The 19,852-nt window shown below is 37.8% G+C and overlaps 1 protein-coding gene across 1 annotated transcript; it reads left to right on the top strand.

Moving 5' to 3' along the window:
- The first annotated feature begins 839 nt into the window (after positions 1–839).
- On the top strand, positions 840–18,898 carry LOC127623947 (adhesion G-protein coupled receptor G2-like). The gene is made up of 18 exons (XM_052098522.1): positions 840–986; positions 2,704–2,863; positions 3,021–3,089; positions 3,652–3,741; positions 4,417–4,491; positions 4,659–4,787; positions 7,132–7,200; positions 7,343–7,496; positions 7,810–7,969; positions 8,223–8,357; positions 10,433–10,540; positions 10,650–10,689; positions 11,120–11,220; positions 11,749–11,870; positions 13,717–13,982; positions 14,149–14,239; positions 16,288–16,583; positions 17,799–18,898. The coding sequence occupies exons 1-18, from the start codon at positions 840–842 to the stop codon at positions 17,918–17,920; spliced, it is 2,334 nt and encodes a 777-aa protein (XP_051954482.1). The 3' UTR covers positions 17,921–18,898.
- The last annotated feature ends 954 nt before the right edge of the window (positions 18,899–19,852 follow it).

Raw genomic sequence — 19,852 nt, 5'->3', positions numbered from 1 at the left:
ACCGCACCACAAGAAGGACCTACTAAGTAGTGGGAATTGGGTATTCCAAATTGGGAGAATTTAAAAAAACAAAAACAAAGCAACAAACAATGTTTTGATAATTTTCCCTTTTTTAAAAAGTAAAATCGTGTACCCCGAAACAAAGAAAACATTGGTGTTTGGAATGAGACGAGAGAAGTGTATTACAGGTTATTAACATACATCAGTTATTTATATTGCATAAATAAATATAGAATGAGTAACCAAATTTGTTCACTGATGCATCCTTTCTTACAATAAAGCATTGGATAGGACGATAGCTAAAAATGGATTCCTGTATTGTATCGATTTGTAATTTAGTTTGTTCTCATTCAGAGAGCCCCGTTTGAGCCGCAAGAGTCAGTAGAGCTGAAAGCCCTCTCCTTGAAGACAGCCCTCCTGATTGCAGTCACCTCCATCAAGAGGGTTGGGGACTTGTAAGCGTTATCTGACAGCGACAATTGCCTGGAGTTTGGTCCAGCAGATTCTCATGTGATCCTGAGACCCTGGCCGGGCTATGTGCCCAAGGTTCCCACGACCCCCTTCAGGGATCAGGTGGTGAGCCTGCAAGTGCTGCCCGTGAGGAGGCAGACCCAGCCCTGTCATTGCTGTGTCCAGTGCGTGCTTTGCACAGCTACTTGGATCACATACAGAGCTTTAGATGCTCTGAGCAGCTCTTTGTCTGCTTTGGCGGACAGTGGAAAGGGAACGCTGTCTCCTAACAGAGGATTGCCCACTGGATCGTGGATGCCATCGCTTTGGCATACCAGGCCCAGGCCGTGCCCGCCCCCTTGGGAATACAAGCACACTCTACAAGGAGTATGGCATCCTGGTGGGCACTGGCCAATGGCATCTCTCTAAGTTTGGTAATACAGAACAGCTGGCCAGGTGTATTGCTTGAGTATTGCGCCTTTCCCCTCCGTGAGGCAAAAACGTGTGCTGCATCTCCCATGCGAGTTCACGAACCTGTAAGCCCTGGATGTTCTTCCTACCTAGCCCTGTTACTCACAAATTCAGCGGAGGAATTCGCAGCCAGACCCACTGTGGGTGCTAATATGCCCTGTACTTGGGTAGGTGCTCCACAGGTGCCGCTTACTCCGGTACCCCCTGTGACGTATTTTTCACGGTACGGTCTCCCTGTTGGCAGACCCGCATCTCCTTGGGCAGAGCTCTCTCTGGCCCCGGTCTCTCTGTTTGTAGAGCTCCTCCCCTTCGAGGCAGGACATACCACTGCGCCTCTTCCATGTGCGTCTGGTGAGCCCACGTGTCGTATTGCCACATGTTACATCCCCTTCGGGCAGGATATGGCCCCCGCGGGGTGTTTTCCCCCAGAAAGAATAGGAAAGGAAAAGAACACTTTCCCCGATGCGTATAATAGCATTAGATGGCCCCAGCCGAATCTAATACTCTGTGGAGAGAAAACATAGAGAGAAAAGGCTGTGGCTGTGCGGCCTGCTCAATGCTAGTTTCTTCCCTTCCTCCCCCCTCAGGGGTTTGGGGAACTACATGATGTCTTGTGGGGCTTTGGGGGAGGTTACATAAAGACTGATGCACCTGCTGTTGCGCACGCAGCAGCTTGCTTGTACCGGCATCAGCTGTTCACGTATCACGTTTCAGCAGTTGTGGTGTTTTTTCTATAGGGAACCCTAGTGTCACTACATCGACACAACGTTGAGTGAGTGACAGAAGGGGAAAATCTCAGTTACTGTAGTAACCTCCATTCCTTGATGAAGTGAACGAGGCGTTGTGTCCCTCTTGCCACTACACTATACTAGCCGCTGAAATGGCTGGGACCTTGTCTTGGTTCCTCAGCACAAAATCTGAATGAGAGTGGGCATTCCAGCTCCTTTTATACCCAAAGGTCCGGGGGAGTGGCATGCAAATTCCACTTGCCAATTCTCATTGGCCTTTTCTCAAAGATCTGAGGTGTTTTGGGGCTCTCAAGAGCGACCCCTAGTGTCACTACATCGAAAAAACTTCTCATTCCCTCCATCAGGGAACGGAGGTTACGAGAGTAACCGAGGCATTTTGTTTACTGGTTGTGCCATTTCAGTGAAATTCCATTTTCCAGTTCTACCTGACACGAAACCTATTACTATATTTACTGTTATTTTTTTCTGTTTAATTTTAGGACTCAGAGACTAGCTTTTGACACAATGAACGTCTGATTTTGTCTAACCTGGTATAATTTCACAAAGCACAATCAAGTGGTTCTCAACTGGTGGGTTGTGACTCAAAAACAGGTTGCAAGTCTGCTCTGGGTAAAGCACAGCAGATAAAAATAAGCAATGCTAAATGCAAATAATAAAATGAAACTAACCATATAACTGTGCATTGATAAAATAGTGAAATATAGGCTTATCAACTTTTGGTAGGAGAAAAGGCTTTCTTTATCTTCTGCTGTTTACGTCAAATGCCACGAGACCTCAAACTCTAATGTGCTAATTGGTGCACATTTAATGAGGTAAACCCCCAAATTATCAATGGAAACATTAAATTCTTCACACTTTAACCCCCCTAATGTTCAAGCCAAATCCACACCCTTGGGATCAACACACTTCCCAGTCCCCAAATTCATGTCTGCCATATACTGATTCATGATATAGGGAGCAAGTTGAGACACTATTTCCAATATTTTATATCCAATATTTTATGTTTTACACTTTTCTCTTTATTGATGTGCAGGTGTTGTTGAGTAAACTGATGCTGGAGATGCTGTCAGGGAAGAAGTGGAACAACTGTGGCCTCCTGCTCTTATTAATTCTCTGCCTATGCTGTACTAGCACTTCTGACTCCAAGGCATTCACTGCGGTCTGGTTGAGCAGAAATGCAAGCACACTTTCTAGTAAGTGAAGAGGTTATAATGGCATTGCCCAGAAGTCAAGTCTTGATTTGATTAAGTTTCTGCAAATACAATTAATTCCATAAGACAATTTTTGGTTTACTACAAGCAGAAATGACATGACTGTTATTTCATTACATGCTTCATCTTCTATTTACAGATCTAAATTTGGATGTGAACAAAATCTTCATTGTGGGTGCAGATGGTTCTGTGGGACAAATGAGCAAAGGTAACTCGAACCAGAGCAGTATTCTGTAAAGGAATGAGAATTCATTTAGACTCATTATTGCTTAACTATTGCTTAATTCTGATAAGACAACATGCTTTGATATATAAATAATCAGTATGTTTTTATTATTTATTATTTTATTTGCTAAGGTACAATAATGCACCAAAAACTGTTATAAGCAGCCATGAATAAAGTGAATGTAGTAAACAGATAAATCTCACTAAAGGCCACATGAACATGTACAGGTCAAAAATTAAAAAAATTGTCATTTAAAAAATCAATGATCCTGAAAATAGTCCTGCCAAAAAAGTTTTTAGATTATAATATATTGAAGATTATAGAAGAAAATTTTAGATTTTTGGGTGAAATTTTACCTGCTTTTGTGAGATTCACCTAAAGATTGTTTTTGGTTTCACTACAAATCTGTGTGTTTTCCACAACTCCACTAACCTTTAAGGTCAACAATGGCAAACGAATAAATGTGAATGTAAACATGATTCATATTTGTATTTCATTTGTTGTCACATTGTTTATCTTTTCTTTTCTTTTTTTTTCTTTTTAGAGCATTGCAATCCAATCAAAGATTCCTGCAGTCCAGCAAGTGGGTCATGTGTCTCCTGTCCTCCTCCTACTTGTCCACAATGTGGATCAGGTCAGGTGTAGCAACAACAAAATGCATTTGCCTAAAAAAATTTTATACACATTCTTTTTGAGGCTTTCCAAAACAGTACTTCCATTGTTATGTTTTATTTCTTCATTACAAATTCAAGAACCATTCATTTAAATATTGGAAAAAGACCATAAACGTCTGTGCTGTTATCATTGTAGAGTATCATTGTCTTAATATTTGGTACATTTCAATGATATACATGAATGTTTTTGTGGTGTTGTCTTTTAATAATTGGTATGCTTGTGTTGTAATTTGCCAGATATTTTGGTTAGAGAAAAAAAAAAAAAAAAGAAAGAAATACCTGGAATAATTTAAAATAAATGCCCTGTTTTACGTTTTATAAGTTAATCAGTAAGAACTGGGGACATGGAAAAAATGGCAACAATTGCTCAAACAAAAAAAATCACCCCTATGTTCACTTAATTATTGTGGCATAACAAAACAAACTATTATTCATCTTTCAAATTTGTGAGTTCAATATTAGATTCAATACATTAAGACATGGGAACAATAATTGCATTATATAGCATAGTAGGACAGACCCAACAAGATTTGCTTGTCAAGTGAGGAAAGAAAGTTTGGAGAACATAACAAGTTTTGGTTTTCAGTTTCAAGCAAGCTTTGATTGTAAAAAAATATCATTGTTTTTTCTTTCAGAATGTGAAAAATCATTTAATATGCCAGTTGTTTTATTTGACACAAAACATTTCAATTGTGCAAACAATCCCAAAGGTGAGTTTTAAGAGGCTGAGTATATGGGCTTTTTATGATGACCGCAGTACTAAAATAATTCCTCTACTGCAATAATAATTTTAACTTTAAAACTTTAACTGACTCTTATTATTTTAACAACAATTTTTACACCAAAGTAACTTTGTTTTTAACACTTTGTTTTACAGACTTTGGTGTGTCTTTATTAAATAACACACAGTACGAGATCACTATACAAAGAAACAAAATGCCTGAGTTTGTCTGTTTGATTGAAGGTGAATGCAACTGTTTCACTTTGGCAAACTGGATTAATACAGGTAATAAAGTATGTTTTTATTTTTTTATTGCACTGATTTATTACAACCCAGGACAATAGGTTATATCACGTATGAATTAACAGAAATGAAAGATTTTGATAATCGGAAGATTCAAATTTTGTTTTGCAAATTTGTTTTTAATTGCCATGAAAATGACCCTGCAGATTGTCTTGGTAAGAAAGTCTTGGAAGTCATATTATCATATTATTTATTTCATTATACAATTATGCAACTGGAAGAAGCTAATTTGCCCTTAAAATATGTATATTTTAAAAACAGGGGCAATTCTTTCTATATTATTCATAAGAAGTGGTCTTTTCATCTGCATTTATGGATTTCCTCAATTCAGGTGTCTTCTCTTGATTTGATATCTGTTTGATATTTTTCCTATAAAAAGGGAGTTAATATCTAATTATTAAATTTTTTAACCACATAAAGTTAGCTATGTAAATGGTCTGCACTTATATAGTGCTTTTTTTAACCTTAGAGGTTACCAAAACACTTTGCACTGTGTCCTAATCACCCATTCACACACACATGACGGCAGAGCTGCCATGCAAGACACTAGCCTGCCATTGGGAGCATCTTGGGGTTCAGTGTCTTGCCCAAGGACACTTCGGCATGTGGAGTCATGTGTGCTGGGAATTGAACCACCAACCCTGCGATTGGCAGCCGACCCGCTCTACCACCTGAGCCACAAAAAATAAAGGCTGCAGTGGGCACAGGCTCAACAAAACTGGACAGTTAAAGACTGGAAAATATAGCCTGGTCTGACGAATCTGTATTTATGCTTTAGGCTATTTAGGCCACACAGATGAAAGCTGCAGCCTCATTTTTCTGTTCTTGGCTGACAGTAGTGGGACCCGGAGGGGTCATCTGCTGTTGTAGCCCATCCACCTCAAGGTTCATCATTTTGTGCCTTCTGAGATGCTATTCTGCTCTCAACAATTGTACAGAGCGGTTATCTGAGTTACCGTAGCCTTTCTGTCAGCTCGATCCAGTCTGGCCATTCTCTGTTGACCTCTTTCATCAACAAGGCATTTCTGTCCGCAGAACTGCTGCTCAATGGATGTTTTTAGTTTTTCTGTACATACACTCAGTATGGAGTGGGATACTCCAGGTAGGGAAGGAGGTATTGCCCCAAGTGAAGGAGTTCAAGTACCTCGACGTCTTGATCAAGAGTGAGGGGACAATGGAGCGGGAGGTTGGCCGGAGAATCGGGGCAGCGGGGGCGGTATTGCACTCGCTCTATCGCACCGTTGTCACGAAAAGAGAGCTGAGCCGAAAGGCAAAGCTCTCGATCTACTGGTCCATTTTTGTTCCTACCCTCACCTATGGTCATGAAGGCTGGGTCATGACCGAAAGAACTAGGTCACGAGTACAAGCGGCCGAAATGGGCTTCCTCAGAAGGGTGGCGGGCTTTTCCCTTAGAGATAGGGTGAGGAGCTCAGTCATCCGTGAGGAGCTCGGAGTAGAGCCGCTGCTCCTTTGCGTCAAAAGGGGTCAGTTGAGGTGGTTTGGGCATCTGGTAAGGATGCCCCCTGGCCGCCTCCCTAGGGAGGTGTTTCAGGCACGTCCAGCTGGGAGGAGGCCTCGGGGAAGACCCAGGATTAGGTGGAGAGATTACATCTCCACACTGGCCTGGGAATGCCTCGGGGTCCCCCAATCAGAGCTGGTTAATGTGGCTCGGGATAGGGAAGTTTGGGGCCCCCTGCTGGAGCAGCTGCCCCCGCGACCCGACTTCGGATAAGCGGTTGAAGATGGATGGATGGACACTCAGTATGCAGATACGGGTCAGGAGCTTCAGTAAATTTTCACATCAACCAACTTGATACATTGGGTGTATTTCCCAATGTCTCAAGTTAGAAGATCCACTGCCTGTATAGTTAACAGCACAAGTATGTTCTAAATGTGCTTTGCACACAATGGGAAACACCGGTCTAAGTGACCCGATTTCAGTCATAACTCTGTGTAGTTACTGTGCTTTGGCTTTGCACTGCAGCATACTTTTACAATGTAGACTGATTATATATATATATAAATATATAAATGCAATCATTATTAATATTATTATTTATTTGTATTTCTTTGCTGTAATTTGTCAAACTAAAACAAACTGACTCAGAGCCCAACTCCAGCAGTCAATTTTATGATTTTATCAAATTAAAAATCTCTTGTGGTCTTTAGAAATTGTGACTCTTCAAGATTCTTGTGAAAAAATGTGAGATGAAATATCAAATGGCGTATACTGTAATCTCTGTAAATTGATGAGTTTGCATGAGCTCAGATGTAGTTCACATAGTGTAATATTCATTTGTTGCTTGTTTTGTTTCTGTTGTGTAAGCGTGTAATATCACCTGCCTGGATCCCTCAAAGACATGCAAGAATGCAGACTACAATGAAAACAATGAAAGTAAGAAAATGCCATAAATGAGAAAATTGCTTTATTGATTGAAACATCAGAAGAGACTAAATATATCTTAATCACCATGATTGTTTTAATGCACTGTACCTTTAATTTATTTTCAATCAATTTGTTGTGTGTGTTTATGCAGGTTGTGATAAGAAATATATTATCAAATTCGAAACAAATGGATCTGCTTCTTGTTCAAAGTATAAACGTCCTACAATATATATTCCATCCATTTCCGTACCATTGCAGATGATAAGTACATTTGATAAAACAAACATAAGTCCTGAGGATGCTGTGTAAGTAGAATTTCATATATTTATTTGGTGAGGTTGATCAGTGGCAGTATAAATTATTCCGTTACTACTATTAGAGAAGTCAAAATGCAAAAGTTGCTTTTTTTTATTTAATTTAGGTTTTGATTGTATGAGGGTTGTAAAAAAAATTCTTTATATGCTGAAATGCTTAGTCTTATAGACAAATATAAATTGTGCTTGCGCATCAGTTTTGCAACAAAATAAAAATATAGTCAGAGATATTTTATAATAGACTAAATATTATCTCATTAATAACATGTACTGTATGTATCACAAATATTTATCTGTCTTGTAGTGGGTTAATGAAAAACCTCTCCACCCTGCTGCCCCTGATGAATAATGAGAATGTAACAGCTGTCCCCATAGGCAAAGTTCAGGGCGTTTTAAAGAAGACTGAGAAGCAGGCTGATGTCGAAACAGCTCTATTCGTCTACTCTGCAGAAACCAATTTCACTGTGAGTAATTAGATGACCTCAGTCTAAACACACACAGACTCCTCTTTTGTAACTTTGAAAAATGTATCTCTTTTTAAAAAAATATTTACCTCAACAGCAGCGAAAAAAACTATGCTAAATGCAAATTATTTACTGCAACTTACTATGTAATTGTGTAGTATGATAGAAAAATAAATGTGATTATCAGCCTTTAAATGGGATGAAATAAATGCTTCCCTTATTTTTTGTTGTTCACATAATATCATGTTTACAGGTCATAAATGATTTGGACTTACTGAAAGAGTATGACAGTGCTTTTATTATTCCACAAGAAGCCATTATGCAAGCATTCAATCAGACTGCAGAAAAAACTTCCCTGGGTGTGTTCCGATTTCCCAACATGATAAAGGTAAATAGACATTAAAGATAAGAACGATACTAATTATCTATAAACGCCAAAAGAGTTAATGATGAGAGTACAATGTGGAAAATCCCACCAAATATTGTGCTATTCCTGGCTGGGTGTTGCACCTGCCACTCTACAGATCCTGAGGAATGGGCTACAACAGTAGAAGAACACGTTGGGTTCCACTTCTGTCAGCCAAGAACAGAAAACTGAGGCTGCAGTGGGAAAACCATCTAGACCAGGCTAGGTTTTCTCAGTCTTCAACTGTCCAGTTTTGGTGAGCCTGTGCCCACTGCAGCCACAGTTTCCTGTTCTTGGCTGACAGAAGTGGAACCCAACGTGGTCTTCTGCTGTTGTAGCCCATTCGCCTCAAGGTTCAACATGTTGTGCATTCTGAGATGCTTTCTGCTCACGACAATTGTACAGATTGGATATCTGAGTTGCTGTAGCCTTTCTGTCAGCTCGATCCAGTCTGGCCATTCTCCATTGACCTCTCTCATCAACAAGGCGTTTCTGTCCGCAGAACTGCCACTCACTGTATGTTTTTTGTTTTTGGCACCATTCTGAGTAAATTCTAGAGACTGTTGTGCATGAAAATACCAGGAGATCAGCAGTTACAGAAATAATCAATCCAGCCCATCTGGCACCAACAATCATGCCACGGTCCAAATTACAGAGATAAGATTTTTTTCCCCATTCTGCTGGTTGATGTGAACATTAACTGAAGCTCCTGACCTGTATCTGCATGATTTTATGCACTACACTGCTGCCACACGATTGGCTGAACAGATAATTGCATGAATATGTTGGTCAATATCAAAAGTAACAGTCAGTATCTGGTGTGGCACCAGCTGCATTAAGTACTGCAGTGCATCTCCTCCTCATGGACTGCACCAGATTTGCCAGTTCTTGCTGTGAGATGTTACCCCACTCTTCCACCAAGGCACTTGCAAGTTCCTGGATATTTCTGGGGGGAATGGCCCTAGCCCTCACCCTCCGATCCAACAGGTCCCAGACGTGCTCAATGGGATTGAGATCTGGGCTCTTCACTGGCAATGGCAGAACACTGACATTTCTGTCTTGCAGGAAATCACGCACAGAACGAGCAGTATGACTGGTGGCATTGTCATGCTGGAGGGTTATGTCAAGATGAGCCTGCAGGAAGGGTACCACATGAGGGAGGAGGATGTCTTCCCTCTAACGCACTGTGTTGAGATTGCCTTCAATGACAATAAGCTCAGTCCGATGATGCTTTGACACACCGCCCCGACCATCCGAGTCCGACCATCACCCCTGGTGAGACAAACCGTGACTTGTCAGTGAAGAGCACTTTTGCCGGTCTTGTCTGGTCCAGTAAAGGTGGGTTTATGCCCATAGGCAACATTGTTGCCAGTGATGTCTGGTAAGGACCTGCCTTACAACAGGTCTACAAGCCCTCAGACTCTCTCAGCCTATTGCAAACAGTCTGAACACTGATGGAGGGATTGTGCATTCCTGGTGTAACTTGGGCAGTTGCTGTTGCCATCCTGTACCTGTCCCGCAGGTGTGAAGTTGTAGTTGTTGTTACACGTGGTCTGCTACTGCGAGGACAATCAGCTGTCCTTCCTGTCTCCCAGTAGCACTGTTTTAGGCACCTAACAGTACGGACATCGTAATTTATTGCCTTGACCACATCTGCAGTCCTCATGCCTCCATGCAGCATGACTAAGGCACGTTCACACAGATGAGCAGTGACCCTGGGCATTTTTCTTTTGGTGTTTTTCAGAGTCAGTAGAAAGGTCTCTTTAGTGTCCTAAGTTTTTATAACTGTGACCTTAATTGCCTACCGTCTGTAAGCTGTTAGTGTCTTAATGACCGTTCCACAGGTGCATGTTCATTAATTGTTTATGGTTTATTGAACAAGCATGCAAAACATTGTTTAAACACTTTACAATAAAGATCTAGTAAAGTTATTTGGAGTTTATATACACACACACACACACACACACACACACACACACACACACACACATAATGTATACATGCGTATATAAAAGTATATATAGTGTAATCTGTGTCTTTTATTTTCAATTTTTAAGGATGAAAACAGCAGCAATGTTTTAAATAATGAAGTTTTCGCAATCGAAATGGGGACCATAATTTCTAATCTAAACGAGAGTGTAATTTTAATCTTCACAAATGAACAGGTAATCAAATGTATGGATTAAAAAAAAACTAAAACTTTTATTACTTTTACAGAACAATTCAAATGAAGTAATTCTGATACTGTTTTTCTGATGTATTGTTTTTCTTCAGACAGAGGGTACTCCTGTTTGTCATGCATGGGATGGAAGCGGTGTGTTATGCTCTCATGCTGTGTATTTCTATCAATAGCATATGAAAAAATATAATGGAAAATAATAAACACAGTGCCTTACAAAAGTATTCAGTCCTTAAAGCATTTTCTCTGTGATTTATTTATTACTGAAGCTACTAAACATTAACCAGCATGTACTGGCATGGGATTTCCCCCTTTCCCATAAACAACCAGTATTTTCCAGAGCTCTTAGGGGCTGTTCACTCAGCGGACGTAACATGGTGGAATGAAACAGAACACAGTTGTCTTCATGCCTGGTTTTTACTAACATCTTAAAACAACAGTCTATACTTCAGCAAGGCACTGTTGTTTTAGAGAAGAATTTTGATTTCCAATTATGTTTCATTAATTAAATTTCTCTAAATCAAGATAACTTCCTCAATACTAACCAGAATCTCCTTCTCATCAGGAAATAAGCCTAACTGGACAACTGATGGGTGTAATACTACTGTTGAAGGAAATAAGATCACTTGTTCATGTGATCACTTGACTTTCTTCGCTGTGCTTATGGTAGGTTCCCCGTGTTATAGGTGGAATCATGCATACAAACATCCTCAAGCTATTAGAGTTAACATCCTCAAAAGCACATGGAACATCTTTAGATTATGCTAATTTCCTACGATATACTACCAGCAACTGATTTCCAATTTCCATGTCACCCAGATAACCTATTTGACACATCAAACTTTTGATTAGTAGATGATTAAATTGCATTTCTATCAAAAAAACCTTAAAGTGACAGTTCACCCAAAAGATTAAAATTCTGTCATTATTTACTCATCCTCATGTTGTTCCAACCGGTATGACATTGTTTCTTTCATGGAACAGGAGATATTAGGTGGGATGTTAGCCTCAGTCACTATTCACTTTTCATTGCATCTTCTTTCCATACAAAGGAAGTGAATGGTGACTGAGTCGTTCCGATTTCGAACAACACGAATGCGCATAAATGTTGACAGTATTTTAATTTGTATGAATTCTACCACTAAGATGACAAAGATCCAGACAGATCGGTATAACTGGATATTGTTTTAATAGGCTCCTCCAGATATAGCCATTTCTCAGCAAGATCTCATCAACCTCACATACATCACCTACATCGGCTGTGGCCTTTCGATGTTCTTCCTGGGCATCGGCCTCTTCATGCACTTCTTATTGAGGTGAGACACGATTCTCTGTACAACCACTTATAAATGATTTTACTATTATAATTTTAGGAATAGCAGTTTCACTCTGGTAAATCTTGACTATGGGTGGGTTGAACCAAAAAGAATTAAAGGTGAAGTGTGTCATTGTTACACAACTAGTGTCAACAAACAGAACTGCAAAAATAATTATAGGTTTCCCAAACACTGCCAAACAGTCTCGCCCCAAACTCACACTACTGGTTGAGCCAATGTTGCTAAAACACAGTGTGAATGGTGAATTAATAATAGTTGTACATACACTCATCACCTTTAAAGGAATATTACGAGTTCAATACAAGATAAGCTCAATCGACAGCATTTGTGGCATAATGATGATTACCACAAAAAAATATTTTTGACTCGTCCCTCCTTTTCTTTAAAAAAAGCAAAAATCGAGGCTACATTGAGGCACTTACAATGCAAGTCAATGGGGCCATTGTTTGTAGGGTTTAAACAGAAATTCGAAGATTATAATTTTATAAAAGCACTTGCATTAAATCTTCTGCTAAAACTTGTGATTTTAAATTGTTTTAAATGATTGTTTTTACGGTCATTTTAGGATTTTAGGGTTTTTTGACTTAAAATTGGCTATAACTTTACAAAGAAAAGGTTAGTAAGTGATTGTATCACACTGAAATCATGTTAAAAACACATATTGTTTTTATCTTGTGTCTGTACTTTTGAAACGGTGAGTATTTTAAAGATCAAAAATTGGCCTCATTCACTTCCATTGTAAGTGCCTCACGGTAAACCAGATTTTTCTTTTTTTTAAAGAAAATAAGGGACGAGTCAAAATAAATTTTCATAATCAATATTATGCCACAAATGCTGTCGATTAAGCTTAACTTGTATTGAACCCGGAATATTCTTTTAAGCCCTGCCTGAAGTTCAAATGTATGTTTAAAGTAATAGAACAAGATTAAAACTATGGTTTAAATGTAAACATGTCTGTCATCATTTTGTCCCCACACAATGTTCCAAATGACTTTCTTTCCTCCATAGAACACAAAGGGCAGCTGAAGTCACCATTTACTTCCATTGCAGGATTAAAAGATGTAATGAAAGTGGTGACTGAGACTAACTTGCTGCCACACTTTCTTTTGTTTTCCACAAAAGAAAGAAAGCCATTCGAAGCATTATGAGGGAACAAAAAATGATGACAGAATTTTTCATTTTTGGGTGAACTGTCCCTTTAATTATATTTCTAATGGCTGCAATCCACCTTTAAAGGAGTATTCCAGGTTCAATACAAGTGAAGCTAAAGTGACAGCATTTGTGGCATAATGTTGATTACCACAAAACGTAATTTTTACTCATCCCTTATTTTCTTTAAAAAAAAAAAAAAAAAGAGTACACATCTGTGTTACAGTGTGGTGTGATAAAATTGCTAACTAACTTTTTCTGTGTAAAGTTATATACACATTTTTACTAAATTTGCCATGACAACGCAATGCTGTAAACCCTAAAACGACTGTAAAAACAATGATCTGAATAAATGTACAGCTCAAATAATACATGACTAAATCTAAGTGCTTTATAACATTATAAGCTTCACATTTCTGCCTTTAAACCCTCAAAAGAATTGGCCCATTCACTGCCATTGTAAGTGCCTTACTGTAACCTTGACCTTATCCTAAACTTCTGCTTTTTAAATAAAAGGAACGACGAGTTGAAATAATTTTTTGTGGTAATCAACATTACGCCACAGAGCTTAACCTGTATTGAACCCCCAAATTTTCTTTTAACATTTCATTATGTTTTATTTTAATTGAGGAATGGATCCAAAATACTGATTTCACTTTTGCACTTTAAAATTCAGGAGAGCAAAAGCCAATAACTCAGTCTGCGTGTTGATGAATCTCTTTATGGCACTGTTCCTGCTTAATGCGGCCTTCCTGTCCAATGAGTACGTAGCACGTGCAAAGAACGGCACCGCCTGCCAGGTCATGGCTGCATTCATGCATTACTGCCTGCTGGCCACTTTTACCTGGTTTGGTGTGGAGGCTTTTCACCTCTGCATGCAAATGTCCAAATACTCAGTCACCATCAAACATTACATCATCAAGATTACTGTGGTTGGATGGGGTGAGTTCAGATGCCAAATGCCTAAAATGTGCATGCAGAAGGATATGAACTCTATTTGAATGATACCTCAAATTGAGGATTTCATATGTAAAGGTAAAACACCAATATGTGTTGTGGTCATTCAGACTCTGCTAAATGTGATTTACACTTTGTTTGTGTTTTTCAGTTCCACCTGCTCTAATAGTGACCATCATTTTAATCTTGAAGAAATATGGTATGGTGACCATACAGACGGACACAAGCAATAACGCAACCATGTGAGTGTGACTTTATTGTTCCCTACAAATCCATTATTGTGTGCTAGCACTCACGAATGTATCTGTAGATTAATAATATGATGATATGTGATTGTTGCTATTAAAGTAAAGATTGAATCAAAATGAACCCTTTCTTAACCCTTGTGTTGTTCGTCTTGTGCTCACACATTTTGTCTTCCCGGTCAAAAATGACCGGCTCACAAAGATTGTTTATAAATCTCTCATATTGCATATATTATCACAAGAAATTGCATTAGATCTTTTAAACAACTTCTTTTTAATTATGACTCCTTTTTTGTAAAAAAAAATGTAAATATATTTTTATTGATAGGAGTCATTGAACTCAGCTTATACTGGGCCAGTGAGGGGCACTCACTGCTGAAATAAATCAGATCAAATAATTACATAATAAATTAATAACTAATTGCTTGATCTGAATAAAATAGGTGTAATTTTAAAGCTTAGACTCTAGACTTTACAATGCGTATCGCTAATTATTATACTTAATATAATAATTTTTAAACAATGCTTTTAAATCGGCTGACAAATATTTCATTCTCATCATTTGCAAATTTGTTATCACAACAATTATATTAAGAGTTGTAAAATCATAAAAAAGATGAGATAGCCTTGTGTTATACTGTATATTGTTGGAAAGGTCTCAATTAATAAGATGCAATAAGCATAATATTGTTTCACTCAGATGCCAAACTGCAGTGAGTTTTAGTGTATGAAATTCCCACTGACACACATAAATATAATAAATAGTAGTGGCTTTTTGTCACATTTTTCCTTATCACTTCCCGAAACATACTTATCACATAGACAATGACATTTTGTAAATTACAGCAGACTATTCCATATCAAACGATCCCAAACATGACATAATATGATAAATAAAACGTGAAATATTTCTTAAAGAATGTACATGGAAAAACGATGCACAAAAGGGTGCTCCACATACATTATGTGTGTGTGTGTGTGTGTGTGTGTGTGTGTGTGTGTGTGTGTGTAGGCAGGTTTAAGTGGTTTAATAGGACTTTTTTTAGGTTACAAACTGGTAATTACATGGGTATTATGCTATGTATGCTATGCAATGTGGTTTATGAGGACATTTCAAGTGTCTCCATAATTCAAATCGCTTGTGTAAAAATGCAGTGTTTTTGTGAGGGTTAGATGTAGGGGATATAATCGATAGTTTGTACAGTATAAAAATCATTTTGTCTATGGAGAGTCCTCATAAGGATAGCTGCACCAACGTGTGTGTGTGTGTGTGTGTGTGTGTGTGTGTGTGTGTGTGTGTGTGTGTGTGTGTGTGTGTGTGTGTGTGTGTGTGTTAGTGAGAGTTGTGTGTGTTCACATGTCCAAGGTGTGTGTGTGTGCGTGCGTGTGTGTGTGTGTGTGTGTGTGTGTGTGTGTGTGTCACATCCTTGTATGTGCTCGTCTGAAGGATTGGGATGCTCCTGAGCACTTCATATTTCTGAATTCTGTAGTCTAATCCATTCATTTCCAAAGGCCGGTCAGTTTTGACCGGGAACACAAGTGTAACAAAGTGAAATAAAACCCCAAAAAAATGTAAATGAATGTAAATAAAATTGTCCACAAAATCAATTCATTTTATTCCATAAGAAAATGTGGGTCAAAATGACAGGAACACAACCTAAGGGTTAATACACACTCTGAACAACTTAAGAAAATGAATTAACAAAAAAAAATTTTTTAATACATTTTTCATTAAAAACAAATTTACTTCAATGAATTTGATTAAGTCTTTCTGTACGAATTTAATGGATTAAGTGAACTTCCATTTAACATATTAACATATTGCCAAATAGCTATGTAGACATTGTTTTAGGGTACTTGTGCAATAATTTAAGGCAGGTTAATGCTAATGTAAGATAAACAGTGATGTGCCCTCGTGTCCGAGGCTGAAATTCTGCCTAATTTTTACTGTTCCAAAAAATAAACAAAGTCATAGGGGTTTGGAACAACATGAGGATGAGTAAATAATTAAAACCGACAAACTTTTCCCCCTGTTCTCCCTGCAGGTGCTGGATTGTAGACTCCACTGTCCACTACGTCGTGAACATTGGTTACTACTGCCTCATCTTCATCTTCACCTTCAGCACATTCGTTGTGGTGCTACGGTGGCTCTCCATGCTGAGGGTGAAAAAGTGGAACAAGACTGAAAAAGTGAAGCGCTCAGGAACGGCAAACTTTGACATCACCACCATAATGGGGCTCTGCTGTCTGCTGGGACTCAGCTGGAGCTTCACGTTCTTCAGCTACGGAGATCTGCGTGTGCCCTCGTACTACATCTCCTCCATTCTGAACTCCTTCCAAGGTGAGAGCGTCATACATTTACATTTATTCATTTGGCAGACGCTTTTATCCAAAGCGACTTACAAAAGAGGAAAACATAAGCAAATCATCTTAAGGAGACAGACGTATGAAAAGTGCCATACTACAAAGTTTCACTAGCATCAGAATAGTAGTATTCAAAACAGATTTAAGTGCAACAAGAATTTATTTTTTGTTGTTTTTTTTTGTTTAGTGACTGGTTAAGTGCCCATGGAAAAGATGTGTTTTTAGCCGTTTTTTGAAGATAGAGAGTGAGTCAGCTTCACGGATGGTGTTGGGAAGGTCATTCCACCAACGTGGCATGATGAAACTGAAATTCCGGGAAAGTGTTTTGGTGCCTCTTTGTGTTGGTACAACAAGGCGATGTTCTGTAGCCGACCGCAGGCTTCTAGCGGGAGTGTAGCTCTGCAGAAATTATTTTAGGTATGCTGGAGCAGACCCAGTGACTGTTTTGTATGCCAGCATCAGAGCCTTGAATTTGATACGTGCATCAACCGGCAGCCAGTGGAGAAAGACAAAGAGTGGTGTAACATGTGCTCTCTTTGGTTCATTGAAGACCAGACGTGCTGCTGCATTCTGGATCATTTGGAGAGGTCAAATAGCACATGCAGGGAGGCCTGAAATGAGAGCGTTACAGTAGTCCAGTCTAGTTATGACAAGTGACTGAACAAGCAGTTGTGTGGCATGTACAGAGAGGAAGGGTCTTATCTTCCTGATATTGTAGAGTGTAAATCTTGTTATCGATGGTTACCCCTAGATTTCTGACCGTTTTGGAAGGCGATACTGTAGTTGAACACAGCTGCACGGTGATGTTGTGTTCAACAGCAGGGTTTGCTGGAAAGACAAGGAGTTCGGTCTAGGCTGGGTTGAGTTGCAGGTGGTGTTCCTTCATCCAGGCCGGGATGTCATATTATCTCAAAAGCATTTCGGTCGTAAATGTTGTTCCTTGTATGCACCTGTTTGACTTTCTTTTGTCAATGGAACACATCAGAGATATTAGGCAGATTGTTAGAGGCTGACGGTCTAAGTCATCATTCACTTTCACTATGAGGACAAAAGATGCAATTATTGATGTATTGTGAATGAAAATGAATTTTTGGGTCACATCCAGCAAGTTAGGCTAGAACCTGCTGTGCATATTTGACTAAAGTCAGCTCTATTCTGTATGTCTTTTTGATTCTACCTGTGTGTTTAATAGGATTCTTCTTGTTCATATATTACCTGAAAACAAGTAGCCTCATTGGAGAAGCAGCACCTACAGAAAGTAGCAGCATGACTGAAGAGACCAAAACAGATAATCCATATGAAAACCAAGCGTAAATAATCATCACAAAGTCCTGTGACAAATAAGACACCTTCATATCTGCAAATTTGAAATGTCATATCTGTCTATAGATTTATACTATAGAAATTCACTTGTATTATTACTTTGAGCCAATATTCAGGTCAAGTCATTTTTATTTGTTTAGCACTTTCATAATACGCATTGTTTCAAAGGAGCTTTACAGAAGGTTATGCCTTAATGTTTTAATGCCCCATTGAACAACTTTATAAATATTATGCCTGTATGTCTTTAATATCTTTAAGCAATGCAAATCATTTCTATTATATATGTAATTATCTCTGACCTTAGGATGATTAGCAAGTGCTGGATAACAGGGTTGGGCAAAATTCTGTATTTAAGGCTTATTTAAGTTTACAAGTTGGAATTTGAATTGATATATGTTATATGGACTATATGATAATAAAAGACAAATTATGTAATATCGATTTAAAACATTTATTTGTAATAACATCTCAAGCTTCTGGAAATACTCCATATGTTGTGTGTATGATAACATGTTAACAATTGTGCATCCTGTTTCAAGTTCAGTAAAATTTTACTAATTGAATTGCTATTTAAAAGGAATTTGCAATTATTAATTAAACGATTATCCCAGGGTGTGTGATAGCATATTAGAATCTACTCTTGTGTAGTAAAGGCCTGTATATTTTATGTTCTTGTCTGCAGTTAAACAGTGTGTAGATGGCTGCTTCATGTTTAACCAATTTAACTGATCATATGACTGTGCTACTGATGTATATTTCCTGCACATTGTTATTTTATGTATATTTTATTCTTTACATTGTAAATTTTTACTACTGCAACACAACAATTCCCCCAATTAAATAATGGCTATTCTTCTATAATAACTAGAACTTTGTCTAAGTTAAATAATGTGATCTTTTGATCAGCTTGCCTTGATAATTATCTGATTTATCTTCTATCTTTTACATTAGATCGAGTCAGTGTGGAGCTGCTGGTATTGGCAGGCATTTACACATTTCAATTTCATAAAAACATTTTATAAAAATTGAATTGTGTCATTTTTAACTAATTAAAATGAATAAAACATATTACTATATATATTTTTTTATTATTATTATTATTATTATTATTATTATTGCACCTACATCAGTGATATGTTTCAGGGAACAGTGACATCTTTTGTTTGTCATTTCCAGTGTTGGGTGTAATGCATTACTAAGTAATTACTTACTGTAAATTACTAAATTACTTTTTCAGAAAAAAAAAAGTAAAGTAAGGAATTACTCTTAATTTTCAGTAATTTAATTACAGTTACTTCTAATGTAATTGTGTTAAATACTTTATAGACTATAGAACAATTCTATATAAAACTTAATTTCAAATCTAAATTTAACATCTAATGTTAAAATATATGTTTTCTAATTTAACCCTGCCCCCTTAAATTCTTTGGCCAGTTCATGAATAATTTATTTGATATTATATGATGTATTTGAAAGAATTAAAAGAATGGTTTCATGTCTATCCTCATATTTTACATTTGGTCGAGGATGATAAGGGTGTTAGAAAGTAATTTGTAATAAGTAATGCAATTATTTTTCAGACAGAGTAATTAGTACAGTAATCTAATTACACTTTAGAATATGTAATTAGTAGTTAGTAATTAATTACTTTTTTAGAGTAACTTACCCAACACTGGTCATTTCATAAAATGAAGCGTTCATATAAAATGCAGGTTTTTCTTTGTGTGAATGATTGTTTCTCACAAGAAACCTGTTTATTGCAATGTAACAGCATTAGTCTTTTAGAGTCTGTATTTTAGGCTGATTAATAAATATGATCTTGATGTACAAGTGGCACCTTTTCGTTTCTACTAATTATTTAGATCAATTAAAACATGTAAACCTGATACAGTTTTTGTTTATTGCATTCGATGTCTGGATCCT

Source organism: Xyrauchen texanus, chromosome 30 (genome assembly GCF_025860055.1).
Source record: "Xyrauchen texanus isolate HMW12.3.18 chromosome 30, RBS_HiC_50CHRs, whole genome shotgun sequence".
Lineage (NCBI taxonomy): Eukaryota > Metazoa > Chordata > Actinopteri > Cypriniformes > Catostomidae > Xyrauchen > Xyrauchen texanus.
This window is presented reverse-complemented; position numbering and strand designations above follow the sequence as displayed.

Coding starts and splice junctions, on each gene's coding strand:
- LOC127623947 (XM_052098522.1), top strand. CDS start 840: ATGGCATCCTGGTGGGCACTGGCCAATGGCATCTCTCTAAGTTTGGTA. Junction 4,492..4,658: donor TTGTGCAAACAATCCCAAAG/GTGAGTTTTAAG, acceptor TTTGTTTTACAG/ACTTTGGTGTGTCTTTATTA. Junction 16,584..17,798: donor CATTCTGAACTCCTTCCAAG/GTGAGAGCGTCA, acceptor TGTGTTTAATAG/GATTCTTCTTGTTCATATAT.